The sequence below is a fragment of the Neospora caninum genome, chromosome VI (assembly GCF_000208865.1).
Source record: "Neospora caninum Liverpool complete genome, chromosome VI".
Classification (NCBI taxonomy): Eukaryota; Apicomplexa; class Conoidasida; order Eucoccidiorida; family Sarcocystidae; genus Neospora; species Neospora caninum.
The window spans coordinates 1,588,898-1,616,832 of NC_018392.1; the positions used below are offsets into that span (position 1 = coordinate 1,588,898).

Consider the following 27,935-nt stretch of genomic DNA (forward strand, 5'->3'; position numbering starts at 1 on the left):
GCGTGCGAGCCCTTGATACTACCTAGATCTTTGTCTGTGTGGACATGAAATGTTGAAACGATACTAAGGCACATGCATCTAAATTCAAAAAGGGAGGGACGCGGATGCATATCCACAATTGCATATATCGGTACGTGGTGCCCGAGTGCCCACTTTTGTGGCTTCATTGCGTCGGGAGGTTGCGCCTCGGTCAAAGACCCGATTGCGGGAAAACGCCGAGTTTGTACAGGAGAGCCCAGATGAGGGTGATTTCGTCATTTTCTGTTTCCTCGGAACTTCTCCAGAGATCGGAAGCTGGGGAGTCGAGTGCCGCGGATGCAGCGGCACACGCTGCCCAGACGCGCTCGATTTCGCGAGGAGACGCTTCTCCATTTTCGCTTCTTTCCCTGGCAAATCTCCGTCGGACGCGGGCCTCGAACGCCGCGAGACAAGCAGAAGGCGACACACGGCTCTCGCATTCTCTTGCTTCCTTGCCGTCCTCTTTTTCCGCTGCAGAGACGTTTTCTGCGCTTTCGCGTGCCGACTCGTCTTCCGCGAGGAGGGTTTCCAGTCCCAGAAGAAGCAAACCGATCGTCCACGTCGGGCCTCGCTTCCTTCTCTCTCCCACTTCCCTCTCTCTGTCTCCTCTCTCTCGTTCTTCTCTCTCTCCCACTTCCCTCTCTCTTTCTTCTCTCTCCTCTCGTTCTTCTCTCTCTTCTCTGTTCTCTGCCTCGCCTCGCTTGCTGCCTCCTTCGCCTTCCGCGTCCTCGGCCTCCAGTTCAAAAGGCAGGCTTTCCTCCTCCGGGTCGTAGCCGAGAGAGCGGGAGAGACTGGCCAGGTATCTTGTGTCCGCCTGGAGCTGAAGAAGAACACCCTTTTCGACGACTTCTCTCCGCGGCCCCGCGCCCTTCGCGGCGCAAGATGGAAGCTCCACTTCGAGCAACGTGCGGCAGAAGGCGGTGGACGTCGCCGAGAGAAGGCCAGCAATGAGCGGATCGCCTGCATTCTCCACCTAGAGAAAGGGAACACCGGAAACCGCCGCAAGAGAGATGGAACACGCACGCGAGATAGACAGCGACGCGTCTCAACGCCTTGCTGCGTTGCGCAGGGAGAACAAATAGTGTGCGGCGCAGCACGGTTCCGTGCAATGTCCACACGAGGAAAGAGTCGACGCGGCCTCTTGCTTCAACAGGTCGTGGGCTTCACTGAAACTCCGCAAACTACCTTTCCCTGGCTCCCTGGCCACCGTCACTCACACGGAAGGGGTGAGCACAGCCACCGACTCTTCCTGCATTCCTCAATATGTATATAGCGTTGTCTCCCTCTCTGCCTGCAAGGTGTAGAGATATCTGTACACAGAGCGAGGTGTATGTGCAGAGACGTGTTCAGATGCGCGTTGCTGCGAATGCGAGAGCAGAGAGACAACCCGCTTCACATCGCGCGCTTCCACACAAAGAGGCGCCGGCCCCGCTGAGCGAGGACGGGCGATGCACGCATCCACGGAGGTGTTCACGGAGAGAGCGAAATCCATCGCCTGCAGCAGTACTCAAAAGGCTCAGCCGCCCCCGAGTCAAGAGCGACAAACGTTTGCGGCTGGCGGGCCGTGCGCGTGTGCGCGCGTACCGGGTCGGTGTGTGGAGTCTTCTCAGGCGCTTTGCTGCCTGCGCTCGCGAGTTCGATGTGCGGCAGGAGTTGGAGACAAAATTCTCCGGCGGCTGTGGCAACGCTCGAAGGCAGCACCTCTCTGCGGCCTCGCCGCCTGGGAGTTTCTTTCTCGCTGCCCGCCGCAGGCTCGCCTGCGCCAGAATTGCGAGCGTCGGGGTCGGTCTGTGGAGGCGCCACGCGTGCGCGACCAAAGACCAGTGGATAGAAGCGACGAAGAAAGAGAGAAAACGGAGTCGAACAGGCGAGGAGCACCAACGCCCGCGACGCGTGCACCAGACTCGTGTACGCCGCGAAACTCGCGGGAAACACGGACGGAAGCGGCGGGGAAGAAACGGCCGGGAGAGAAGAGTTCGAAGCAGCGAGGAGAGAAGCGCTGTGCGCCACGGCACTTGGAGACGGATAGACGAGCAGGTCGGGGTGTCTGGGAGACGAAAAGTGACAGGAGACGAGAAAACAGAGCGCCTCAACGTCTGTCAAGAAACGCAACACCTCTCTCGTCCAGGGACAGAGAGAAACTGCAAAAAAAGCGATGACTTTTATAAGTGGCGTACACGCACCACCGCAGAACTTGGATCCGGCAAACAAAGGCATTTTCAAGATCTACACCCCAGCGGTCCACCAAAAAGATAATTCTATTTTAAACGGTTTAGATAAACGCTCAGCACAAGGAGGCAGGCACACCCAGCCAGCCGCATGCATATCCCGCACTGAACCCGATATACATACGCCACTACAACTGGACATTTACCTATACATTTTCGTATATGAAGAAAAATACTCTGAATTTTATTTGAACAGGTACTTTATTTACACTAAAATATAAAAGATTTCCTATATAATATGCGTGCGCGCATGTGCTGTGCATAGAATCTGTGCATGCGGTTCAGGGACACGCAAACAATGGCAGAGCAGAACGGGCCGAGTTTGAGATGTGAGAAGAAAACGATAAGCCTGTTCGTGTATGCAACAGCTCCTGTCGAACCTACAAGTTTATCAGCCCGCGGAGATAGGTGTTGAAACGACTCTGGCGCCGGTGAGTCGCCAGCGCCTCCTCAAAGACAACAGCCGCTCCCTGGGAACGCCATCAGGCAACACACATTCATTTACATGTAGGCAGATGCACGCGTGCATAGCTGCATATACATATACGTATATATATATATATATATATATATATACGTATAGATAGATAGATAGATAGATAGATAGATAGATAGATAGATAGATAGATAGATAGATAGATAGATGGATAGATAGATAGATAGATAGATAGATAGATAGATATGTAGGCGCGTAGATGTACGGTACGGATGTAGACGGACACGTAGATATGTATGCATTTTTGCAGATCAGTGTATCTATAAAGATCTGCGTGCACAGATACAGACATAGTTTTACAGGTGTGCAGCGACTTGAGTTTAGATCCCACGCTCAAGCTGGCTGTACAGAAAGGTGCGCAGAGCTCACAGTTGCTACGCATGCATTGACACTCCTGCACTTGACGAAGAACGCCTACAGCGCAGTTTCCATGCATTTTCGCGACTCTCTTTTGCATCTAGTCAATTTCACCCAGGTGCAAAGGTGTATGTCTCCCAGGCTCTCTTCTCTGTTTCTTCTACTGGTATCTACACAAGTCCGCATACACAGGTGCTATCCATGTCTATCGGTCTATCTCTGCATGCGTGGACCGGCCTGTATTGACGTGCACCTATCCACTGAGTTGTCGGTCTGTATCGAGGGAGACCGCTCACTTGCGCCAGCTTTTGGTGAGCTGTGGAGAAAAGCAGGTATTGCTGCATGCACGTGTTGAGGAGCGAGATGTCGAAGGGGAGACATGAGGGCAAGAAATCGAGAGGCAGGAAATCGCTGTCTCTTCCTCTTCCTTGCTCGTCTCTCCTTGCTCCCTGGCGGCTCTGCTCGTCCTGCAGACTCTTCGCCTGCGGCACACAGCGAGGGAAAGACACAGTGGAAATGCGATAGAAAAAGGAGATGCGTACACGCCAGGTGTTCAGTCCTCGAAGCGAGCCTGGACACTGCGAGGACATGCACGCTGGAAAGGCCGGGAAACAGAGACGACAGACGAGGAAGAGAATCAAGAACGGAAAGGAGGCTGCGGCAGAGGACTTCTCAGAGAGAGAGAAGGAAGGCAATGCGTGAATCCGCTGAGTGTGCGCTGGACTAGAACGGTGCCAGAGAGAACGGACGAAACGAAAAAAGACGAGAAACGAAGCCTAGCGCAAACAGGCGGGTGTCTTCTGGAGGTTCCTGAAGGTCGGGAAGCCAAACAGAAGGACGAAAACCGGGCGTTCCCTACAGAATACGCAAGCACATGCAGAGCGAGAAGACGAAAGAGACGGCCAGCGAGAACAGGAGAGATAGACAAAGAGGAGAGAGGACGAAAGAAAGAAGAGGAAGAGACAGAAGACGGGACGAAAAGGACTGAGTGGTGGGCAAGAGAGAAAAACTGCGAGGAATCATGGACAGAAATGTTTCCGTCGGACTTTGTATTGGATGGTATGGGCGAAGGTCTGAAGGACCGGAGAGAGAGACGAAAGAAACTCCGCCACAGCTCCGTCCGTGGAGGAGAGAAGACACGGCGCAAGCGCAGCATGACACGCTCCCGTGGCCAACGCGACAAAGGACGAGTCGGCGAGGCGTTGGAGAGAACGATCTAGACGGCCTTCGAGCTCCATAACAACCTGAAAAAGGAAAGACTTTCTCGCCAAACTGCTTGCCGCATGACGTATAAACACTACTGCCCTTTCCCGCCGTCTTTTCTTCCCTCTTCCCTTCTTCCGTCTCTCTTCGTTTCCTTCTCTGTTCTTGCCTTATTCTCTTTCTCCCTGCGAGGCTGCCGAGCCCCGCCCTGTTTGGATCTTTAGTTCTTCCCCACAACTTTTTCGACGCTTTTCTCTCCTCACTGCTTTCACATGCACCCCTTCCTCTGTTCAGCTTCTTCACAACACGCGGCCTCTCTTGAAGCCAGGCTCTCTGCGTGGGGCTTCCGCCGCTGACACGATCGCTGGCCTCATTCGCTCTTGCCTCCTCTTCTGCTCTCTCCTTCTCTCTCTTTCTCTCCTTCTCTCTCTTTCTCTCTCTCCTCTCTCTTCCTCTCCTTCTCTCTCTCCTTCTCTCTCTCCTTCTCTCTCTCCTTCTCTACCTTGGTCTGCCCGTCCTTCTGTCTCGTAAGTTTCTCCTCTCTCTTTTCCTCTTTTTTCCTGACCTGCGAAGGAGTCTGTCGCTTGTCGAACGGTCTCACGGACGGCGCCTCCTGCATGAAGGCTGCCTTGAGGGCTTCCCAGAGGGCTGCGTTGTACTGGCAGAGGAGCGGGGCGGGGAAGAACAAGCACGTCGACGAGAGCTGCAGATGCGCACAGAAAAAAGCGGAAAGGCCGGCTGATTCCTGCGGCTCCGAGACGACGGAAACCGGGAAACGAGGCTACGGACGGCGGGGATTGCAGCCGCGAGCGCAGGGGAGTTGCGGACAAGCGCCCAGTGGGAATGGTACAAAAAGGCCACGCGGCGCGTACCTATGCCGTACAGTCCTATGCGCGCTTCTGCTCCTGCGTGAAACGAACGCAACGTCGCGCGTGTTTCAACGAGGAAGCCACTCTATCGAACGGCCCCGGAGGGGTCTGCGCGACAGGCCACACGCTCAGCGTCCTTTTCGCTGCGCATCGCCCGTGCTTGCCTTCACTTCGTCGACTGGCGCCGCGTCTCCTCTCTCCATTCGCGGGTTTGCTGCTCTCACCTTCTGCCACAGCTGAGGAATGTGGGGTTCGCTCTCGGCCACGACTGGCGTCGCGCACAGGAGCGTCACGCAGGTCTCGTACGCCTGCAGCAGTTTCTCGATGTGCTGCGGAAGAAAACAGGAAAAGAGGAAAGCAGGAAGAGAGGAACGGCGTTTCGACAAAGTATCAGCTGTCCATTGTTCAGCAATGCGGCGGAAAGACGACGAGAAGGCTTCACTGCAGTTCTCAAGTCGCACGCCCTCCCGCACGCGAACACGCAAAGAAACTTACAGACCGAAAGCTGATAGACACTCCGGTGTCGAGAAATTGACAGTTGCACGCAGAGCCACAGACAGATATACACCTCGGCTGACAGAAAGGGGTACCGAGATCGCTACAGAGAGATACAGCGCCGCAGATAAGCATGCGTAGAGAGATAGAGACAAGAACGAAAGCCTGGCATAGATTACAGGAGGCCAAGCACAGAGACTGATGAGACAGTGGAAATCCAGAGGCAGATGGGTCTCTACTGATCAGTCGAGGTGTCTATACGTAGAAACAGATCCATAACGATAACCGCAGATGGACTGAGAGAGAAAAAAGACAGACGACCTCACACACCTTCCCTGAACTCTTCCAACTCCCATTTTCACCTCAGGAAAACTGGCGCCGCGCTTGGCGTGTCCCCCCCCCCCCACCCGTCTTCCCTTTCCTCCTTTTGTTCTCTCGTGTTCCTTTCCTCGTTCTTCTCCTTCTACCCCTCCTTCTTCTCCATCTTCTCCTTCTTCTCTCTTCTTTTCCTCGACATTCGCTGGTTTCTCCCCTGTTTTCTCTGTCCATGTTGTTGCCCATCGCTCTCTGCGTCTCACCCCAATCTTTTCCGCGTGATCGGTTCCGCTTTTCTCCTCTCCTATCTCCTCCGGCCTCGGGCGGGCGATGAAAGCCTCCATCTCGGCATGCGAGACTTCGCTGCCTGCTTTCAGACAGAGGAGAAGGAGTTCTTCCCAGACGCGCGCATGCAGGATCGACGCCGACCGGTGAAGGCGCGGGCGGTGAGGAGGCTGCAGCGGCGAAGCAGCGACGCCGGTGGCTGCGGCGGCAACCCAAAAGAAGCGGACGGAGAGCGAATGAGAGAACGAGAAAGACGAAGGAAAAAACAGGCGTGCAGCGAGGGGTGTCGGAGCGCCGAGAGAGCCGGGAGACGCAGAGAGTCAAGACAGAGATTGCGACGAAGAGAGACGGGAACAGCAAGAACCCGACGACACGTAATATGAAACGCGAGCGAGAGTCCACAAAGGACCGCCTCTCGTTTGCTTCCCTTCGGCCTCGTCGCCTCTCACCTTCTCCTACCGAAATTTTTCCGAACCGCCTTCCCGCGACTTTTTCTCGTCCGTTGGCCTCTCTGCACTTTTCTTCTTACAGGAAAAACGTCTCAGCTCTTTCATTCCTTCTCCCCAACTTCCCGCAGTGCTGTCTTACCTGGGGCCCCGTCCGTCTTCTCGCCCTCTTCGTCCGCTCCGCGATGCCCTCGACTGAAGCCTCCGCGGTTGGCATCGGCAGGCCGCAAAGACGAACCAGAAGGCGCATCCGCAGGAGCGTGCGAGGCTCGGACCTCCGCCTGGCTGAGCTCGTCGGCGAAGAGACGGAGAAGCGACGAACGCTGGAGAGGAAAGAAACCGAAAGGCACAAACCACGCAAACCACGCAAAAACAATTGGGCGCGAACGTCTTACTTCGGCCCGTATAGGCGTGTCCATACAGGTGTGGGCGTCAAACGCCACGTATGTGTACCTGTTATAAATACATAAATATCTATGTATACATACATAGACTTATGTATACATATATATGTATCCAAGTGTATCGTTATGTTGAGTCGTACGCTTCTTTGGGTGTGGAAATGCGTCGAGTTCCGCGAATCGCGTGTGCGAAACTGTGTGGCAGGCGGCCGCGCGGTCTGTCGGCATTTTCGCTTTTCTGTGGCGGATTTTACCTCTTCAAGCAGTCTGGTGAATTCCTCAAAGTGCAGCAGAAGAGCTTCCGTCTCTCCAATCGTTCTCCGCTCTCTCGCGAAAGAGGCGTCGTCAACGTGGACATTGTCCCGCTCTTCCCGTGGGAAGCCGTCTCCTCGCTCTTCTCGGAAGAGCTCTCGTTCGCCTGCGTCTCGCGCTTCGGGCGCTAGAGCCCACAACGCGTCTGCAGCTGTCTCCACCCGTTGGCGCCGCCCCGAGGGGGTGAGGGCCCACGTCGTCAGCCAGGCGCGCCGCATGCAGTCGCCGAGACACTTGGGGAGTTCGTGGTGAAGCTGCGCGGAGCGATTCAACGTGACGAAAACGTCGACCGCGACTCGCAGGCCTTCCGCGTCGGCCGAACGGAAGGCCGTGCACAACCTAAGGGTACCAACGGCGCAGAAAGAAACAGATCAAGCGGCAGCACAAGGGAGAGAAAAAAACGGGAGAACAATGGAGAGAAAAAAAACTGGGAGAACGAGGGGTGGCCCCAACAGGGACTAACCGAGAGAACCAGACAGAGGATGAGGCAATGAACAAGGGGAAGCAGGGGGAGAACAAGCGGCAGAGCAAGAGGGAGAAGAAGAGAGAGGATACGAGGGAACACAAGAGAGGTAATACGAGAGAACAAGGCATAGAACCACAGAGACCACAGAGAAAAGGCGAAGATGGCAGGGAAGTGAAAGACGGGGGACCGCTAGGGAGCACCCTAACCGAGTTTGACAGGCTCCACCGAAAGGCCAGAAGCAAGAAACGATGGAGCACGAAGCCGTCTTGCACGCATGCCTGTCTGCGTGCAGGGCTGGCAAGGCATCTCCCATGTCACGGTGGATACACGCGACCGGAGCGTCAATGCACCATTTTGTCTCCACGCTATCGTTCCTCAAATCTCTCTCTCGCTTTCTGCTTACAGGTTGCGGGCGACGACGACGACCCGCTTCTCCAGCAACTGCGCAGCTCGCACCCTTGCAGAGAACTCGCCGAACGCCTTCAACTCCTGCACTGCATTTTTCAGAGCCGCTGCATGCAAAGCCGCCTGCACTAAACTCCGCAGTCGTGCGGTGCTTGCTGCATGTTCAAACGAAGAAGAGGAAGAGGAGGCAGACGAGGACGAGGAAGAAGCGGAACCAGAAGAGGCGTCAGCGTCGCCAGGCACAGACCGCCGACGAGAGGGACAGTGAAGGTGCGACGTGCTTTCCGCCACGCTCGAAAAATCGGCGAGAAGAGGAGCCTGTTGGTGTTGGAAGCTGTGAAGAAGGAGTTCGATTTCTCCCACTCTGGAAAAACAGTTGGCCCATGCAGCGTGGACGACGAAAGAGATGAGAGAAGTAAGCCTCCGACGAAGCGAAGGAGGCGGTCAGTCACGGAGAGACAGTGCAGGAAAGGTAAAGCACGCGACTCGCAGCCTTCTCACCTCCCCTGGTTTTCACTGTGGATCCCACCGCGCGGGTTCTCTCCCTCCCCGCTCTCTCCCTCCGGCATTCGTGCGGGTGTACATACACCTGAGCTGGCTCACCTAAAGTCCCATTGGTGGAGAACGAGGAGGACCCGCCGACAGCGCTGGAAATGTCGCTTGAGGGCGTCGAAGGCAGCCAGCCGTCTCAGACTTTCCTGCGAGGAGAAACGAAGAGGGAAACGCAACCGCCGGAATCACAAAAGACCCGGCCGTTTTGATATGGACAGAGAACCTGTGTCCCCGAATGTTCGTCACCGGCCGAGGTGACACACAAGCACTTCTCCCTCTGGCGCGATCCTGCGCAGCCCCGGGACGGGATTTCTCTCCGCTTTCTCTCTTTCCTTGTCTTTTCTGATTGTTCCCCGGCGCGTTGCTCAAAAGAACAGTTTTCGCGTACCTGGTGTTCAAGGTCAATGCCTGTCAAAGCATTTAGCGCTCCGGCCACCGTTCTGTTTGCCCCTTCGATTTTCTTCTCGAATTCCTCTATCTTCTTCACACAAGCTGGAGCCGCCGCACTCAAATCTTGGCTCTTTGCGTCCAGCGCATCAAACGTAGCCTGAAGAAAAAACGTCGAAGGCGAGGAATCGCAGCAGGGAGAGAAAGAGGGAAGAAAGAGGACCTGAGGACGAGGCCGCGCGCGAAGAAGCGGAGACGCCGGACAAGCGGATTTATCAGAGATTCCGCCGCGACAAAGAGGGCACGGATTGAGAAGCGGAAAAGAAGAGACGAGGAGGCAGGAGAAACTCGGGAGCGGGGAGGTAGAGAAGCAGGAAGGAACATGATGAGTGTGGAGACGGGGGCTCAGACAGAGCTCGGAGCCGAGAGGGAGAAACAAGAGAGGAGATGGCAGGGAGAGACGGAAAGAAGGCGTGAGAAGTAGGGAAGAGGAGCCGAAGAAACGGGCGAGAGGAGCATGAAAACAAACGTCTTGGCGTCCAGCTTACCGCAGTTCTCTGTTGAACCTCTGCAAGAATGTCTCCAAGGATGGACTCGAGTGCCTCGGCTAGACGCTGCGTCTCTGCTGTGATCTCCTGGGAAGAAGAGAGAGTAGGCGAGGAGGAAGGTTGCGGCGAGAGCCCGTTTTTCTCGAGACTTGTTTCAATGCACGCATCTAGCCAGGCGCCTGGGGAGAAAGTGGGGACGGAGACGGCATGGAAGGCCGCAGCGACGACAGAAGACTCAGGACGCGAAGAGGAAGAAGCGAGGAAGGAAGAAGTCGCAGGCGTCTCTGCGCCAAGCTCCGGCCCAGGCAGATCATCCTCCCCTGCCCTCGGGCCTTGGAGTGCCATGGCTTCCCAGAAGAGCGAGAGGAATCGGAGAAGAGGGAGGGGAAAACAGAAGAGGAGGAGGAGGAGAAGACGATGGCGAGGAATGAGGATGAGAGGGAGAAGACGAAAAAGATGAGGAAGATGAGTGAGAAACCTTGGAAAGGACTGAACGACTTCAAGGCATCTGCGACAGCGAGACGCCCGACGCTTACGCCAGGTAGAATCCGCCACAAAAAGCCGGTGGCGTATGACACAGGCACTCGAGAGCGAGGCAGAGAAGTGGGCAGGGAACCAAGACACACTCGAAGTGTGCATACACTGGAGGAATGTCGCACGAACTCTCGCCTCGTGAGCTAGCTACGCACTCTGTCACGCATGTTTAGATGCAGGCGATTTCTGCTGTCACGGATATGTGCGTCTTCCGGCTGTCGGGTGTTCCCGTGAATCGAGACAGTGGTTGCCGGAGCCCGCCGTCTCCAGTGTACAAAAATTAAGGCCTCCCAAGCACCTGGTCCTGTAGGCTGTACATACACCCCAGTCCGAGCGGACCGTCCACAGACAGCGCAAGGACATTTATGGGCTGGAAGGAATATTAGAGTGCGTAGACGCCGAGGGAGAAGCGGCACGAGCGTTCTACAGTCGCAAATTCCTTCATCAGCAGTCCGCCGCAGAAAAGGCCTGCGACATTTCGACCTTTGTGTGTTTCACCTCGTGGTTCCCCTCGTTTTCCTCGCTTTCTCCCGCATATATATATGTCTAGTTGCCCAGATAGCTCCTGCTGTTTCAGGGGGGCGGGCGCATGCATGTCTGGAGGCGGAAAAGTTGCTAGGAGAGAGAGGCGCGTCAATTGACTCGGTTTCCTCTCCTTGTCTGACGAAAATCTCTGCGATAAATTGAGGAAACACACAGTTTCAGAAGCGATCATATCCAAGTTTCCACGCACCGCGCGTTCGCGAGACAGAGATGAGAACCTCGGTGCAATGTCTCGCGTCTGCCTCGTTGAAGGAAGCGTGCACGGCATGCGCTGTGGAAGACACGGAGAAAGGACGCGCGTCTTTCCAACGGCCTGGATCGCGTGTCTTGTAAAGTTTTTCCTGTTCGAGGACGTGTAGGGCTGCTTCTTCTCGCTGCGTGCATCCTCGCTTCAGGAGGGAGGACTCTCCCCCGTGGTCGCCTTCGTTCACCTACGCTCCGCGCCGCACGCATCGTCCTGTCTCCGTCTCTCGCCCGCGCGCGACGATCTCGAGTCTCCGAGGCCGGACTCTTACGGTTGCCGAGAGCGTTTCTAGTCTCTTTGGCGCACTTTCCTTCTTTTTTCTTCACCCCCTCCTGCTCGTCCTCATCTTTTTCCTAGCGTGACTCGCCTCTTCTTTTTTTCCCGAGCTTTCCTCTCTCTCCTGTCTTCGCTTCGGCTTGGCTGACGAGTGTCGTTTTCCGCGCGTCCCGGCCTCTCTCTGCTTCTTCCAAGTTTTTTTGGTTAACTGCAGATTCCTTCACGCTCAAATGGTCCTTCACATGCACACGCGTCAGGGCCTGTAAAACGAGCTTAAACGCAGGCGTATATACAAACCAGTGCGCATGCTGTTGTGGCGGTCGATTGGCGTCGGTATACAGAGATGGATGCAAGCGAGGGACAGTATACCTAGATTTGCAAGGATTGCCTGGACGCGTACAAAGGATGTGGCAGTGCAGAAGCAAATCTTTGGGCGCCGGCTTCACTACGTCTTCTGTCGCAGCGACTCCGGAGCTTTTCTGCCGGTGTGCTGGCGCAGAACGTCTTCAAGTGTACATGCACCCCGGAGGCTGTCTGGAGAGACCAGCGCAAAAAGAACGCGAGAGGGGAGAGGTTGCTAGAGGCGAGAGTCGAGCTGCTTGGACACCCAAAGATTCAAGAGTCCACCTCAATGGTGCTCTTTTCCGTCTTCTTGGTCGCCAGTAACAAGGCCGAAAAGACAGAAAGAGGCGAGAAATGGACCACGCCTCCTGGTCGTTCTCTTCTCTTTCTCCTCGTTCGCGCGCCGCTCCGTCCTCATTCTTCCCCGGAAAGCAGCTCCTCCCTGGGAAGGCGCCTGAGCCGGCGAACGTACTGCAGGCACGAAAAGAGATGGCGCAGGGACAGTTTTCTCTTGCAGCCTATTTCCACGAGAAAAAGCTGAAGGCAACAGAAGTGCGAGATGGAGGCGTGCGAACCCTGGCTGCGGAAGACAATCGCCATCCCGCAATTCGCTCTCTGCCAAAGGACCACAGACATCCCTCTTCTCTTCCTGGATCCTCTTTGTCAGATTCGTCGTCTTATCTTTCGTGGTCTTCCTCGTCGAACTCCTCTGCATCTTCTTCCTCTTCCTCATCGTTTGCTTCCTTCTCCGCCTCGAGTTATCTTGCTCTGTCAAATGTTCTGCCGTGTCCGTCTCTGGTGGAGGCGTACAGAGAGACGCGCGGCATCACAGCGCTGTTCCCTTGGCAGTTCGACTGCCTCTCTCTGACGCGCACTGCGTCGCCTTTTTCCAGGGAGGCGCACCCGTCAAACGCATGCAGGTCGCCACAGAACGAGGAGGCGCGGGCAGCGCGTGCGGTAGCCACGCACGGACTTGGCGCCGCTTCTCCCCCAGTGAAAAGCGAGCGAACCGGGAACGAAACGGAAGGCGACCATAGGCGGAGACAGGCACCACGGCCGGATCCTGGGGTGTACGTACACCCCGCCACGGAGACTGCGCCACTGGAGTCCAGTCCAGGTCTTCAGCTGAGGCGACACCCGTCCGAGAGAAGCCACCAGCAAGCGGCGTCCAGAGCGCCTTTTCCCCGCGTTCGCCGCGTCATCGATGGAGGCCTAAACCTTTTGTATTCAGCTCCCACGTCAGCCGGCAAGAGCCTCGTCGCTGAAATTCTCGTCTTCCGCCACGCGCTCGGGCTCTTGGGGCACCCTCTTCGCGTCGGCAAGCGTAGCGGCGACTCGGGAACCGTCTTACCCTTCCCAACGCGTGCGCTACACCTCGCAGAGAATGAGGACGAGAGCGTGGACGCAAAGAGACGGCGAGTGGTGCCTCTGCCAGAAACGTCTTCGATGACTTCACTTCCGCCTTCCGAGGCCGCGTCCGAGTCCGCACTTGCCTCGTGTTCGCTTTTGCCTTCTCTCTCGTCGGCGTCTTCGTCCACGGCTTTCCCCGCCTCGTCGTCTCCCCCGCGTCGCGCGGCTGTGATTGTCCTCCCCTTTGTCGCACTCGTGGAAGAGCAGTTCAGCAAGCTGCAGGCGCTGGCTTCCGCTTCGCCATCTCCGTTGAAAGTTGTCGCGTTCCACCACGGCAGTCCGACTCCCCTGACGGAGGCGTTCGATGTCGCCCTGTGCACCATCGAAAAGGCGAACGCGCTCATCCAGGCACTCCTCGAGGAAAACGCCCTGGCAGAGAAGATCGGGATCGTCGTCGTCGACGAGCTCCACATGGTCGGAGACGCACAGCGCGGCTTTCTGCTCGAAGTCTTCCTTTCGAAACTGTTGTGCTTCAACCAGAGACGCGCCGCGCTCGAGGCTGCGACGCTCAACCGCGCGCCAGACGCCGAAGAAGACGGCGGGGACCACGGAGGAATCGAGGGGCGGGACGAGGCACGAACCAGGAAGAGAAGGAGAGCGAGCGCGGACATTGAAGCGGAGGACGCGCAAACGGCGCCGGGAGGCTCGCGCGCGCCGCACGAAGCGCCCGAGTCGCCCTTGACGGCCTCGTCGCTTTCTCCCGCCCCGCGACTCACCTTCTGGCCAGTCCAGATTGTCGGGATGTCGGCGACGCTGGGGAACCTCGATGAGGTTGCGCGCTGGCTCTCGGGCGTTTCCTTCGTTTCCTCGCACCGCCCTCTGCCTCTGCGCGAATTCTACTTCTGCTGGGATAAGAGCGACCCGGAGTGTCTTCTCCTGGAGAAGGCGTCTCGCCCTTCGGCTTCCCCTGCGTGGGCGGCGGTTCCGTTTCCCAGTGAAGAAAAGGCTCTCCTCTTGAGCCAAGACGAGGAAGGCAGTCCGCCGACGGTGGCCTCCGCGCCTATCTCTGGCAGTGGATCCTGCGCTTCGCGATCGTCTCGCCGGGGCCCTCGAGACTCGCCTCAGTTTCCTCCGCGGCACGCTGGGGCCTTGCTGTCTCTCTCCCTCCACCGCGTTCGCCGAGGCGACAGCGTCTTGGTCTTCTGCCCCACCAAAGTGATCTGCGAGAAAGTCTCTGCTTTCCTCGCGCCGAGACTCGAAGCACCGATTGCCTCCTCCTTCTCGCCTTCCGTGTCGACGCCAGCTGCTCTCTCTCCTTCCTCCCCTTCTTCCTCCCCTTCATCTTCTTCTTCCTTTTATTCCTCTTTCGCGGATTCTGCTGAAGGCGTTCGCGAGGCGCGTTCTCTTCGCGCGGTTCTTTTGTCCCGTCTGGCCGCTAGCGAGGGAGGCTCTTTCTCGCTCTCGCCCGCTCTAGCGTCGTGCTTCTTGGCGGGCGTCGCCTTTCACCACTCTGGACTGACTTCTTTCGAGCGCAGAGCAGTCGAGAAGGCGTACCGAGACGGCCTCCTGCTGGTGCTCTGTGCCACGTCGACGCTCGCTGCGGGCGTCAATCTCCCGGCGAAGCGAGTGATCTTCTTTTCTCCGTTTATCGGCCGCAACTTCCTCGCCGCCGGCGAGTACAAGCAGATGGCGGGGCGCGCGGGGCGCGTGGGCGCGCTGAAGAGCAGAGACGCCCGCGACGGAGAGGCGAAGACGGCCCCTGGCTACCGGGGCCAAGGCGGCCGGTCCGGAGGCTGCGGTGTATCGAGCGGCGCCGTGCAAACGAGGAGGGACCAAGAAGCGAGACGTGGCGGGAAGCGAGAGAGCGCGCACAGGGCGCGGGAGAGCGAGGACGGAGAACAAGGGCGGGGCGGAGACGGGCTGGCGGAGAGGGGAACAGGGACGGAGGAAGACGAAGGAGGGGAAGCAATCGTTCTTTGCCGGGAAGTCGAAGAAGAAGCAGTCAAGCGCGTCATGTCGGCGGGGTTACCCGTTCTCGAGAGTCCCTTGGCCGCGGAGCGTCACGGTCTCCAGCGGCTCCTCCTCGAGGCGCTGGCCTGCGGAGGCGAGGACCGCCTGGACGGGTTCTCGAAGGCAACCGTGCAAGCAGAGCAAGAAAGGGAAAGTGAGAGGCAGAATGGAAAAGACAAGTCGAGCCTCGCCAGCGACAGACCCCGCGGATGGTTTGGCGGCACCTGCTCGGAACTGGTCCTCGTCGCTTCCTGCACTTTGTTGATGATTCAGAGACACCGGCATGCGCTCTGCGCGACTCCTTCAGGCGCGTCGTCCGCTTCGTTGCCTGGTCTCTCTGTGCATCCCTCCTCTTCTCGCGCCCTTCCGCGTCGTTCCTCTGAGGCATCTTGCTCCTCTCGGGCTGCGTCGCACAGCCGCTCTTCTTCCGCTCTCCCGTCTCCAAAGTTCTGTCCTTCTCGCGCCCCTCCAAGCGCTGCCGCCCCTGCCTCCTGCTCGTCTTCGTCTCCGACTCGCTGCTCGGAGAGCCCTCGAGCCACGTTACAGCAGTCCCCTGTGTATCGAGACGTAAAGGCCGCGATGGAGTTTTTGCTAGAGAGAGGCCTCGCGAGGTTCTCCTCTTTTCGAGATGCCTACGAGGCGACACCCAAGGGCCGAGCTATCGCGGCGAGTCAGCTCGCTCCGCAAGAAGGCTTCCTCACTTGCGCCCTTCTCGATCGTCTCGTTGACAAACTTGTTCTCTCCAACGACCTCCACCTCGCGTACCTCTCTGTTCCTCTCCCTTCGTCTCCCCCGCCTCCTCCCTCTCCTTTTCCCGCTTGTTTTCCTTCCTCTTCTTCCTCTCCCGTGTCGTCTCCTCCCGCTTCTTCGTCCGGCTCTGCTTCCTGTTCTCCCTCTGCTTCATCGCCCTCTTTGTCTGGTGCTGCGACGCCGTCGCTTTGTCCGGAAACTTACCTTCCGCGTTCCCTGAAGGGCGAGACGAAGGCTGAGGGCGGAGGGGACCCTCTGCTGGAAAACGACGAGAGGCGGATCGCAGGACGGCTGAGACGAAAGGAACACTCCGGCCACGGCCCGCTCCAGGAAGAAGCCGGTGAAGCCGCGTCGGCTGTCGAGAGAGACGGAGCGCTGGAGGCTCGTGAGCGAGCGCGTCTGGAGCTGGACGGGCGCCAGGCTGAGGACAAAAAGAGAGATGAACGGATGCTTCGGTTCAAGAGAGAACGCGAAGAACTTGCGTTTGCTCTGTCACGCCGAGAACTCCAAACCCTGCAAAAAGTACTGAAAGCTTTCTCGCCTGCAGAAAGTTTTGCACTCGCACAGCTCGGTCTCTCTGAAGTCGACGTCGAAAACTTGGACGCTCCCGGATTCTTACAAAAGCACAGCCCCTCTGATACCAGTCAGACCGCCATCGCTTCCTCTCAATCGTCTTCCTCTGCCGCTTCCTCGGCTTCTTCGTCTTTGCCTCGACCGTCTCTCTGTGCGTTGCAGGGGCGTCGGTTCTTCATTGTGTGGCGCGTGCGTCAAGCTCTGGCCCTCTGTCTCCTTCTGCAGGGCCTGGAGCCCAAGGCGGTCGCGGCGACGCTAGCCGTCTCCGGCGGTCTCTCCGCGGTCTCGCTCCTGCACCAGCAAGCGACGCTCAAAGCGGCGATGACGGGGGTCCTTTGCACGCGCCTGGGTCTCTGGTCGCTCGCGGAGTTTCTGAAGAATTTCCAGGTGAGCAGCGCATGCAGAGAGAGAGCGAGGGGCAGCAGACGAAAAAGACGAGGCATTCCGACTCGCCCTAAGGAAACGCGCGAGAGACAAAGAGTCACGAGCTCTGAAGCGGTTTCCTCCTTTGTGCCTTCAGTACCTTTCTCCTGTTTCACCTCTGACAGACCGCGACTCCTCGGCGCCGACGCGCGCCCGCCGCTCGCCGTTCGTGCCTTTGTGCCTTTGTGCCGCGCTCACGCGTCCCTCTCCTGCAGCGTCGCGCGCCGCCCAGACACCCGGTTCGTTCGCGCTCTGTTGTTTTCTCTTCTTCCCCTTCCTGCCAAAGCGCAGGGACAGGCGTCCGCGTCTCTGACTTGCTCCAGTGGCTTTCGCGTTCGTTTGTCGCCGTTTTCCTCAGACGCGCCTGCAACACAGCGGCCTAGGTCTCCACCTGGCTCCGATTCTGCGCCTGGGTGTCGCTCCTTCTCTCGCACGCCTCCTCCACGACCAGTTGGGTGTATGTACACCCCAGCAACTCCTCGCGGTCGGTCCGGCGCGCGTCGCGAAGGTTCTCCGCAGGCGGCTGAAGCTCAACCTGGGGCGAGCCGCGGGAAAGGGCTCCCATGCGTGCAGGGGTCGGCGGTCGCGCGCGGGGCTTCCGAGAGAAAAAACTGCGCCGATGTACCAGGTCTGCAACGGCGAAGAAACCGAGGCGCCCCTCGCCTCTTTCGCTTCCGCGCGCTCTCCTCGCTCTCCGTCCTTCTCGACGTTTTTCCAGGCAGACCGCGCAGCCGCCGAAGTGACGGCTGACTTGTTCTCGCACGCGCGCACGCAGCTGCTGGCCGAGGTGGGAAGAGCCCCGAGACTGTACCGCTCGAAATCCAACTCTTTGCGCTTCGTCCCTGTCTCTCGCGCGCGTCGTCTCAGCTCCGAGCGCGGCTACTCGTGTAATTTGGGTCCTCCGCGCACTCTCCCTTCGGACGTCGGAGAGCGCGAAACGACCGGCGTTGTGTCTTCGTTTTGTCTGTCAGGCTCGCAAGGCAAGGCCAACAGAGTCGCCGCCGTCCGTCTCTTCGTGGCGTCGGCGTGCTTCGCCTTCGGCACCCAGCCCGTTTTCCCCGTCCTCCCTCCCTTTGGCATTTTCCGGCGCTTCGCCTGGACCCTCTTCTCGCGGCACAGTTCCGTCTATCCCCTCTGCAACCAGTCACGGTTCTTCAGCTGTACCTTGTCTCCGAAAATCTACCAGGGCGTCGGCCTCCCCCCTCGCGCCTCCTTCCGTCTCTGTGTCGTCTTCCTCATCTTCACACCAACGCTCTCTCCCCTCGTCTTCGTGGTCCGTTGTTTCTACTGCCACTGGCTCTTTCTCTTCCTCTTCTTCCGCTTTCTCTTCTTCTTCATCTTCCTCTTCTTCCTCTTTCTCGTCTGCCTCCATGGGACCGCTGTCGCTCAGAAGTGTATGCATTTCTGTTCATTCCTCTTCGCGTTTGCTGTTTCCCCCCGATTCGCCTCTCTCTACTTCTGGCCACATCAGCCTGCAGTCGACGGCCTCGTTCCGCGTTCCTCACCTTCCGCTCCCTGCATCTTCTTTCACCGTGTCTTCGCTCTCCGCTTCTTCAGGGTCGTCTTTTCCTGTCTCTGCTGCGCCGTCTGCGTCTCCTGTTTCTTTTTTTCCGTCACCGTCCTCTTCTCGTCCGTCCTCTTCAGTTTGCGCTGTATCGTCCTCTCTCTCAGCATCGGATGCATTCTGCCTCCCTCCTTCTTCTCGCTCTCCTGTGTCTTCTGCCTGGTCTTCCCCGTGTTGCCCCAACGTCTACCAGGGAGGGCGCGAAGCCTCGGCAGGACTCCGCCTTCCTCTGGTAAAAGAAGCGCGTCCAAATAGGGATCTCCTGTGCGGAGGAAGCGCAGCCCACAGCGTCTGCGTCAGCCGTCGACACGGCCTGCCTCGCTTGAGTCGCGCCCTCGCCGCTGGCAGCAAGGGAAAGGGAAACGCGCAGGACGAGGGAAGAGCGGAAGAAAATCGGGGCCAAGAAGCAAGATCCGTCGCCTACCTGGAGGAAGTAGAGCGACGACGAGCCGCGCTCTCGGCTCCTCGAGTTGGTGAAGACGAAGACCTCGACGCCATTCTGGCAGCCGACGAGGCGAGACGTCGCCGTCTTGCGATGTCTCTCGGAGGCTCTCGAACGCGGGAGGAAGCAGGAACGGTGCGGGGAAGTCGCGGCCTCTGTGGAGGAATCAAACCCCCTGCTGGTCGCACACAGAGCGAATGCACCCAGAAGACAGACGTCGACATTCTCGATCTCGCCGTCGGCGACTCAAACCCAGGCGCTTCCGAAGGCGGACCAAACTGTCTGCTCGACTCAGGGCCGGTCGCCGATCCAAGGGCTCTGCTCCTTCCCGAGAATGCAAGATCCACAGAATCGAACAGAGGAGACAGCAAAGGAGGAAAAGAAAGCAAAGGAAGAAAAGAACGCGGAGGACGAGGAGACAGCGAAGGAAGTCCGGATGCCAGCAGTGGCGGTGGGCGGAGGGTTGGGGGAGAGGAAATCTCTCTGTTGCCAGCCTGTCCGTCGCTTGAGGGGTTGCAACGCGTTGCTACCGACTGGCTACGGTTGCAGGAGAGAACCGATCAAGCGAAAGAAGTAGAACGCGGAGACGAACGATCGGAGGACAGCGAACCGAGAGGCGCGAACAGAGACCACGGACGCGCAGGGGAAGGCGACGAAAGCGAGGGGAAAGGGGACGAGGACGGCGCCTTGTCTGTTTCGTTTTCGGAGGACGGAGCGAGCCTTCGCGAAGCCTTCGTAGGTCGTGCACAGTCGGCCGTCGCAGAAGGCCGGTTTTTTGCTGTTTTTCACGAGGGGAGACAAACTCCGGAAGGCAAGAGTCCTGGGCAAGGCGCGCGCTGCCCGCGCACGTCTTTCCAGGATTTACCGGGTTTCTGTATCCCCGAAGAGTTTCTTCTTCCCGTCTTCGTTGGCAGTGGATGGACGAGTCGAGAGAAGGTCGAGAGAGAACGCGAGTCACGCGTTCCGTTGTTTTCGCGTGCTGGATCGTCCCGGGTCTCGCTGCATTCTTCGTGTGCGCCCGTCGCTGCCAGGCAGCTCCTCGACCTCGTTGAAAAGAGCCCTTTCCTGGCAGTTTCCGTCCTTCATGCTCGAAGACGGAAGCGCGAAATCACGCACAAGCTGTCGCCCCGGCAACACTCAGAACGCCGGCAACCTCCCTTTGCTTCGTTTTCTTCTCCGTGTCCCGCTGCTGTCCCCGATGCATCGTCAGGGACAGAAGCGAAAGAGAGACGCTGTGCGCCAAGTCGCTTGCGGCGCGCGCGAGAGGAAGCGGCGCAGACAGAGACGGACGAAGATGACGCCCTTGTCGGAAATGTGTTCTCTCAGAGAGAGAGCTCGCAAATGCCAAGCGAATCCGACCTAGCGGAGCGTACGCACCGCGAGACAGTTCCACTCGGCCTCTGTTTGTCCTCGCCGTTCTTTGGAACTTTCCTTGTTCCTCTGGGCATCGCCACTGCCCTCTTCACCCGCCATTCTTCATCTTCCTCCTCTCCTGCTTCCTCTTCTTCCTCTTCTTCCTCTCCCTCTTCCTCCTCGTGTGCTTCCGCGTCGTCCACCTCGGCGGTCTGTACGTCTGCCTCGTCGTGTTCTCTGTCTGTTTCCTCTCTTCCTCGCCTCTCCTCCCTCGCGTCGCTCTGCACTCCGCAAAAATGCAAAAGGCGACTCGTGCTGGTCCGCGATCGGCACGCGTGGCTGGAGTGGAGTGACGGCCTCGCAGGAGAGGCGCGCGGTCGAACAGAAGAAAACGCATCAGAAACAGGAGAAAAGGAGGGAGAAAAAGGGGTTGCGGCTGAGGCGCGGATGGGGGGAAGAGAAGCGGAAGAAGCGCACGCAAGCGTGAGCGAGGGTGGCGATCTGCGAGGGACGAATCAAAAGGTGCAATCCCTCATTTCTTTGTTGCGCAACGCGACTGCCGTGGACGTGAAACTTCCGCACCTGCTTCTGAAGCGCCGCGCCCCTCCTTCCGTCCTGCAACGCGCAGAGGCGGAACTCCTCGCTCTTCGCAAACACGAGCGAGAAGAAGACGAGGCGGAAAGTCAGGAGGCGTATTTGCTGGGGTTGTGGGGGAGCAAGGTTCTCGTCAGCGCGCGGCTGTCGGAGGAAGAGAGCGCGAGCCAGAGAGGAACGGAGGCGAAGCAGACGGAGCGGCAACTCGACTCGTTCGAAACGTGGGAGAGACGACGCACAGCCTGGATTCACGCGGTGTCTCGACAGCTCGACGAGACCCGCGGTGGATCGACGCCGAACGCGGACGCGCAGAGGCGAGAAAGAGAACGCGCCGAAAGGCGAAGAATCCGCCGCATCGAGAAAGCGATTGCGCTCGCTGTCGAGGCGAACTGGCGAAGGATCTGCGCTTCTGCGGTACGCGTCTGACAGCCTTTCCAAATCGGGGAAAGTTTCCGAGCGCGAACACGACTTCGAAGAAAAACCTTAGGTGGAGACGACTGACCGTCTCTCTGAGCGCTCTTTCGTCCTCGCCGTGTGCGTGGGGAAAGGGTCCACACGAGGAGGGACATGCTTCAGACTTCGACGGCTTCTCCAACCTTCCCTTCCTCCTCTGCTTGTCGACTTCTCGAGTGAAAATCGATGCCGGTACTGCCTTCGTCTTGGCTCACTGCCGGTTCCTCTTCCACGGCCCAGTTCCTCTCTCAAACCTCAAAAGAGAAAAATGGCCAGACTCGCTCTCACGGGCACACGCACTTCTATGTGCTTTTTCTCATATATAATACCCCGACACAGTCTCAGATCCATAAATATATATATATATATATATATACAAATGTGTGTAGGTAGGCAGGTTGTTTTTTACATAGGGATGGCGATGTGTGCACACACAGATATCCGTCTTGTTTTTCCGCTTTTTTTATTGGCAGACGGATGTGCAGGGGGATTCCGTTCCCCACGTTCGTGTTTCTGGATCTGCAGGTTCTCGCCGAAGAACTCCGTCAACACGGTCTCCTTGAGGTGTATCTACACCTCGAAGCGCCCCTCGCGCGAGTCGTCAATGCGATGGCGCGCCGCGGCCTCCCCGTTGATTCGGCTTTCCTCACCAGCCAGGCGGATCGGTTTCGGCGTCTTCTCCACGCTCTCCAGGTGAAAGGCCTTCCTTCTTCTCTGTACGGTGCACTGGAGATGCTCACTCGTAGCCGGTTGCTCCTGCCGGCGAAATCGCGCGCCTCTGTTTGTGTAGCGATCTATGCACGATATTTTCACACCTCTGTACACGCATCTGTGTACGCAGCGTATATATATCGATGCACTTAGCCAATATGTACATATATCGTATGTATGTGGATGCTTAATGACAGTTATTCGCATATCGTGTATGTATATATATATATACATATATATATATATATATGTTTTCGTGTTCACTGTCTTTCTGGTCACCGCCTTGTTCATCTGTTCCTTTTGGTCATTCATCCCCTCTTCCTTTTCCTAGGGGTTTTCATTCGCGCGTCCGCGTGCCTGTCCACTCTGTCTTTTGTTTGCCGTCTCTTCCGGGTCTCCCTTTTTTCCCCAGCTTCTGGTGTCTCCGTCCTCCGACTCGCTCCTCGCTTTGCGCCTGTGTGTTGCAGCTCCACTTTTGCCGCCTCGCGGGCTCCTCGGTGGATCCCCTGAGCGAGGCGAGTCTGGCGGCTGTACTCCTCCATGTTCAGCAGAGCCTCTCGCACATGCCTTGCTTGTCAGCGCCTCAGAAAATGCTTTCTTCCCCTTTTCTCTCAGGCGCCCCTGGCCCGCGCTGTGCTCTGCCAGGCGTGGCCAACGCGCGCCGGGAGGCGAGCGGGAAACGAGGAGGGGGAGAAGCGGCGCTGGAAGGCAACGGGGGCCGGGGATCGAAGAGCGGATGCGAGCGAGGTGGAGGAAAGCAGAGCCAAGACGAGGGAGAAGCACAACTCTGCGGGGAACGGGAGGGCGAGGCGCGGGGTTCTTCGACGGGCGTTGGGGGAGGACAGACAGGACAGCGTGCGGCGACAAAGTCTTGCCTCGGTTCGCCGTTCTCGGGAGTCGCTGAAGACCTGTCGCAAATGCTGACAAAGCTTGTTGTAACCGTGGTGAGGGAAAAGCGACTCTTGTCGCCTTTGTCTCCTCTTTCCGGGCTTCCTCTTCCCAGTTTTTCTCTTTCCAGTTTTTCGCAGAACGGGGCTGCCAAAGACGACACCGACGACGAACCCGACGACGACCTTCTCGCGATGCTCCTGCGCCGTCTCGACCCCTTCTCGCCCTTTGCGACTGCGCTCTTGGCGTTTTTTGGGGTGTATGTACACCTCACAGCTGTCCAGACGCTCCTCGCCGAAATGCAGGTCAACCGGAGTCTTGGCACAGATGCCTGTTCGTGCGTGTCGAGCTCTCTTCGTCGCAGCCAGAGCGCGCAAGGGCGGCGTCTCTCTCGCTCGCTGGCTCCGGCGCTGGACGGCGAAGCAGATAAAGAGAGAGGAGAAATCGAGAGTGCGAAAATGGAGAGGAGGGCGGAGACAGAGGAGACCCTGACGCTCGCGGAGAATCTGCAAGCGCTAAGGCGGGGCGGCGAAAACAGCGGCGCTGTAGAACTTCGCCTGCCTGTGCGCATTCAAGAGTGGGAAAATGCTGCCGGGCGCCTTTTGCCTGAGCATCCGTACGCTCTCCGAAAGCTCCACGCACTCGTTCATTCCCCCACTCCCTCGGTTTCCACCGGTCCGCTTTTTCGCCTCCCTCGACAGAGAACTGTGCAAGAAGAGTGCGACGCGTTTTTGCACTTGTGTCTTTCGAGGCGCGAGCGTGCAGATGGCGCTTTTTGCGGCGACGCTGAGGCACAAAGTTTCCGTCGATCTCTTCTCCCTCTTCTCGTTCTCTCTCCGGAAACAAACACAGACACTTCAGTCTGTCGTCCTCTCTCTCCCTGCTCCGATCGAAGCAGTCGAGAAACGTGGGGCGCTCAACGCCTGGCCAGCGAGCACAGTCGCACTGCCTTCTCTTCTGTCGGCCCTTCCTCCGCTTTTTCCTCTCCTTCCGCTTTTTCCTCTCCTTCCTCTTCTGTCTCTGGCCGCTGTCGCTCTCCTACAGGCGCGGAGGGCCGGAGAGAAGACGGCGAGTGGAATCTGCAGAGGCGCAACGTGAGTCTCCAAAAGTCGCGAGAACAAGAGTCGTTTGCTGTCAACACAGGCGCTTGTCTCGCAGAAGACGGGACGACTAGATTTCCTGCGAGACTCGAAGGAACTGGGCGGCGAGAAGGCGAGAGCCTGACGGCAGGAGAGGGGAAAACACACAGGCGCGCAGACAGCTGCGTTTCAGGGGCAAGACGAGACAGGAGACCCGCAGACGCAGTTGGCCGTTGTGACGGCGGGAAGCGCGATGAGGAAGGCGCAGCGGCTGGTGCGGGGGAAAGTGGAGGCAGACAGCGAGGAGAGACCCAGCACGCCTCGCTGGAGACCCCGTCCCCTTCACTGGACTTCTCCGTCACGCTTCCGGCCTGGATCGATCCGCACCTCGCGTTTCATCTCTCTCACGCCTCGCAGCGAGAGGTGCCGTCAAGACAGAAACCAGAAGAAGCGAGTGCGACAATGAGAGAGCCAGGGGAAGACCGACCGCGCACGGGTGACGCTCCGTCGACCTCTCTCGTGCACCCAAGAAGACAGACTCAGGAACCCTGCCGCTCTTCTCCCGCTTTGCTGGCACGAGCAAAGGGAGACGAAAAAGAGGGAGAAAAAGACGGAGACGGGCAAGAAGACGCGGAAGCGACAGGACGGAACCCGCAGAAGAGAAGGGAAAAGGCGAAGCAAGACATCTACACTTTGCTGGGTATTCCGTTAGTCGGCCCAGAAAAGGAACCTGTTCGGGTGTACGTACACCCGAGGCGTCCGCCAACCTACAGAATGGACACCCGCGTCGGTGGTCTGTCTCCTCAAGGCCGTGCCGTCTTCGAGAGCGGAAAGGAGCCGGAAAGAGAGGAACGTGTGAGAATGCAGAGCCGAGTCCAAGCCGAAACCGAGACTCTCGCCAACTCCTGCGTGCGTGGGCCACAGAGAGCACCAACGAATAGGGCGACAGAACACAAAACAGAGGTGCAAGGACGAGAAGGAGGAAGAGACACACAAAGCAGAACGGTGGATCGGCTTGCAGCGGCTCGACCGAGAGGAGAAGCTTTTCTTCTCTCTCTTTCTCTGACGGACCGGCGACGCGAGGAACTGCGGGTCTTCAGGTCCAGCTTTCTTCGGCTCCGCGTCTCTCCACCCACGCCTTTTCTGTGTGCGCGAGATGAAGGGGAAGCGGAGAACGGAGGTGCGGAAGCGCACGGGGAAGGCCGCGGCTCTGGAGGCGGTGGTGCGCCCTTCGCTGGACACGCGCGAGTCCCCCGAGAGGACGGGAAGGGAACCTGTCGGCGAAGACGCGTCGACGTCGGAGCTATGGTTGTGTTTCTGGACGACGTAAAACGCCTCGAGGCGCGCCTCGCTTTGCGGGGGCGCGAGCCCAGCGAGACGCCCCTCGTCGAGAAGATGCAGGCCTCGAAAAGTGCGAGACGCCTCCAGAGAGAAATCGAAAGACCGCAAACGCTTTCGGAGACGACGCGGCCGCTGCCTGCAGAGCGCGAAGCGAACCGAGAGGGACGCGGACGGGACGACACTGACACAGACCAAAGGATTCTTTCAGAGTGGAAAGAGAAATGTATCCACTTTTTCCCCGCCTCCCACGTGTCGCGCGTCGACGCGCCGCTTGTTCTCTTCTCTCCAGGGAAGCCAAGTATCGAGTCCCCTTGCAGAGAAGAAGAGGAAGGCGTTGATCTTCGAGATATTGCCGTGGCCAGCGAAGGTCGCGTGCTCATGGCAGTGGAAGTGGAGTATCTGGAGGTGAGTTTTCGGCGAGGAAGAAGGCGCACGGACGCCCCTGTGGAAAGCAGAGGAAGACCAGATAGAAGCCGGTAGGGGAGAGGACGACGAGTTCGGGGGAAAACTGGGGAAGGAGCGCAGCGGTCTCTGGAGCGCGAGGGGAGAAGGGAGCGCTCAAAAAGCCGGCAAAAAGATGAGGGGCCCGGGAAGTTACAGAAGAAGCTAGTCGGCAAAAACGCAAGCACGAAAGAACTGGATTTGTCGTTCGAGACGGTGGCAGTGCGGAGACCCTGGAAAGCGTGCGTCCGTCCCAAGAGCGAAAGGCAAAGTTTACAAAGGCAGAGATGTCCTCGGAGCCTGGCTGTGCTCTGGTCGGTTGTCTCGGGTTCCCTCCAGCTCCTCATCTTCACCTACCTTGCGCAGCGCGAACCTCTCCGAAAGCTGGTCAGTTCGCTTCTCGGCTGTTCTTCCTCCGCCTCGGCGAGCGAGGAAGAGCGACGGGAAGATCTGACTCGTCTCTCCGCCCTGCTGCACTCCCTTCTCTCTTCGTCCTCGCCGCACCTCTGGTGCATGCAAGAGCCGGAGGCGGCGGGAAAGGCGAAGGCAGACTGTCACGAAAGACGAGGGGAGCATCGAGGACGGCGCGACGAAGTGTTCAAGCAGGTGAGAAGAGCGTTCACCGTGGACGGGGAAGCGAGGCGGGGCGGCGCTCGGCCGCCGCACACGAGCCACACCGAGGCAGAGAGCGTGGGGTGTCAAACGGACAGCAGAAGGAGCGACATGAACAGAGAGTGCAGAGCGAAGTGTGGCCTTTTTTGGCTCGAGGACAAACCAGAAGTCGCGCGTTTATGATGGACGCAAAGAAGCCAAGAGTGCCGCGAGGGAAGCGAGAGAGAGGCAGAAGTCTTGGTCTGACGGGGAACGTCGCATCCTAGAAAACGGCGTTGTTTACCGGATCCAAGTTCGATCATGCTTGTTCGCCTTTTCCTCGCTTCCTTCTAGGTTCTCCTCGACGCCCTCCAGGGGTGGCTGGGCGAGGCGCGCGAACAGCCTTTTTTCGCGCCTGCTTGCGCTCCAGAAGGCCTCGCCTTTCTTCAGGCAACCCGGCAGCTGATGACTGTGAAGGGACAGAGACGCGGCGTTTCCCAACGAAGACACCTCCACCGATGTCGGTAAGTCTGAGCCGGGCACAGGCCGCTGCGCGATCTTTTCAGTTTCCCCGTTTCGCTGTAAAGGAAACAGAAGAACGGATGCCGGGCAGAGGCGCTTTCTCGAAGAGATTGTCTCGTTTTTCGACTCTAAGTGCCGCAGTACGGGGCGAAAAGGGCAAACGTTCTGCGTCTTCCCCCACGAAGCGTGTAATCCGGTCTCAAGAACTTATCACTCCTTCGCCTGCGTTGCCGAGCTGCATAGGGGTGAATGTGTCTGTCCAGAAGAGGCTGCGAACAGACTTTGCGAGCTGCCTCGCGGAACCGCCCAAACCGTCAACCCTGAAGGCACTGCGTCCTCAGACCTGGCAAATTCTCTTCGACAGGATGAAGACGTTCTCCAAACTTCCGGCGTTCTCAAGGCCTCAAATGCACATACAGGAATATGAAGATGCACCTGCATGTATATGAAGAGAGCAATGCGTGTCCATCTACGTGTGGACAACGAAGGGAGTGTCTTCGAATCTAGCGCGAGACTGGTGTGTGTGCAGGGAATCTGCCTAGATGCTTTGCTTTGCATGCGTTGTTGTGGCGAGCGAATTTTTTCGGTGCTCGGACACACTCTCAGGCAGATCCTCCGGGCAGCGGAAGCGGAGGCTGTCAAGTGCATGCTCCTGGCGCTGGCATGCGAAGAGGACCAGGATGGACCAGAGACCGAAGAATACAGCGAAGGAACAGACGCGGCGTATGCCGAGAAAAGAGAACTAGGAGGTACAGCCGAGGATCCGCAGGAGGCGTCTCCGCCGGCTGTCTCGCCGGACTCTCGGAGGCGTCGGCACAGCGCCGAGTCTCTGTGCTGGAGACAAAACGGGAGGTGTCTATCCTTCTTCCCCGTTTTGCCTCTCTCCAACGGGATGCTGCTCGAAGTCTGCGCAGCCCATCGAGAAGCGATCAGGTGAGAACGGAACAGACTAGGGCTCCACTCTCCAGGTTTTTTCTCTCAGATCGACCTAATAACCGATCTACAGACAGAAACAGAGGCTCGACTACACCGCGCGTGTATCTCCGTTTCCACTTCACACATTTGCTCTCGATCTATTTGGCTATCCATAGATGCCTACATGTATATACACATATATTTATATGCCTA

General features: G+C 58.1%; 2 protein-coding genes across 2 annotated transcripts; one reads left to right on the forward strand and one right to left on the reverse strand.

The window, feature by feature from the left end:
- Positions 1-190: 190 nt before the first annotated feature.
- NCLIV_017350 (conserved hypothetical protein) lies at positions 191-10,128 on the reverse strand (the record flags this gene model as incomplete). The annotated part of the gene is made up of 13 exons (XM_003881927.1): positions 191-991; positions 1,603-2,065; positions 2,631-2,716; positions 3,396-3,581; positions 4,868-5,005; positions 5,396-5,500; positions 6,245-6,465; positions 6,855-7,035; positions 7,368-7,764; positions 8,295-8,660; positions 8,900-8,994; positions 9,237-9,395; positions 9,784-10,128. 13 exons carry the CDS (start codon positions 10,126-10,128, stop codon positions 191-193), a joined length of 3,543 nt encoding a protein of 1,180 aa, XP_003881976.1.
- Positions 10,129-12,076: 1,948 nt separating this feature from the next.
- NCLIV_017360 (hypothetical protein) lies at positions 12,077-27,744 on the forward strand (the record flags this gene model as incomplete). The annotated part of the gene is made up of 10 exons (XM_003881928.1): positions 12,077-16,792; positions 17,187-18,101; positions 18,586-21,195; positions 21,760-21,927; positions 22,413-22,889; positions 22,974-23,508; positions 23,878-25,658; positions 26,034-26,300; positions 26,640-26,809; positions 27,414-27,744. 10 exons carry the CDS (start codon positions 12,077-12,079, stop codon positions 27,742-27,744), a joined length of 11,970 nt encoding a protein of 3,989 aa, XP_003881977.1.
- Between the last annotated feature and the right edge of the window lie 191 nt (positions 27,745-27,935).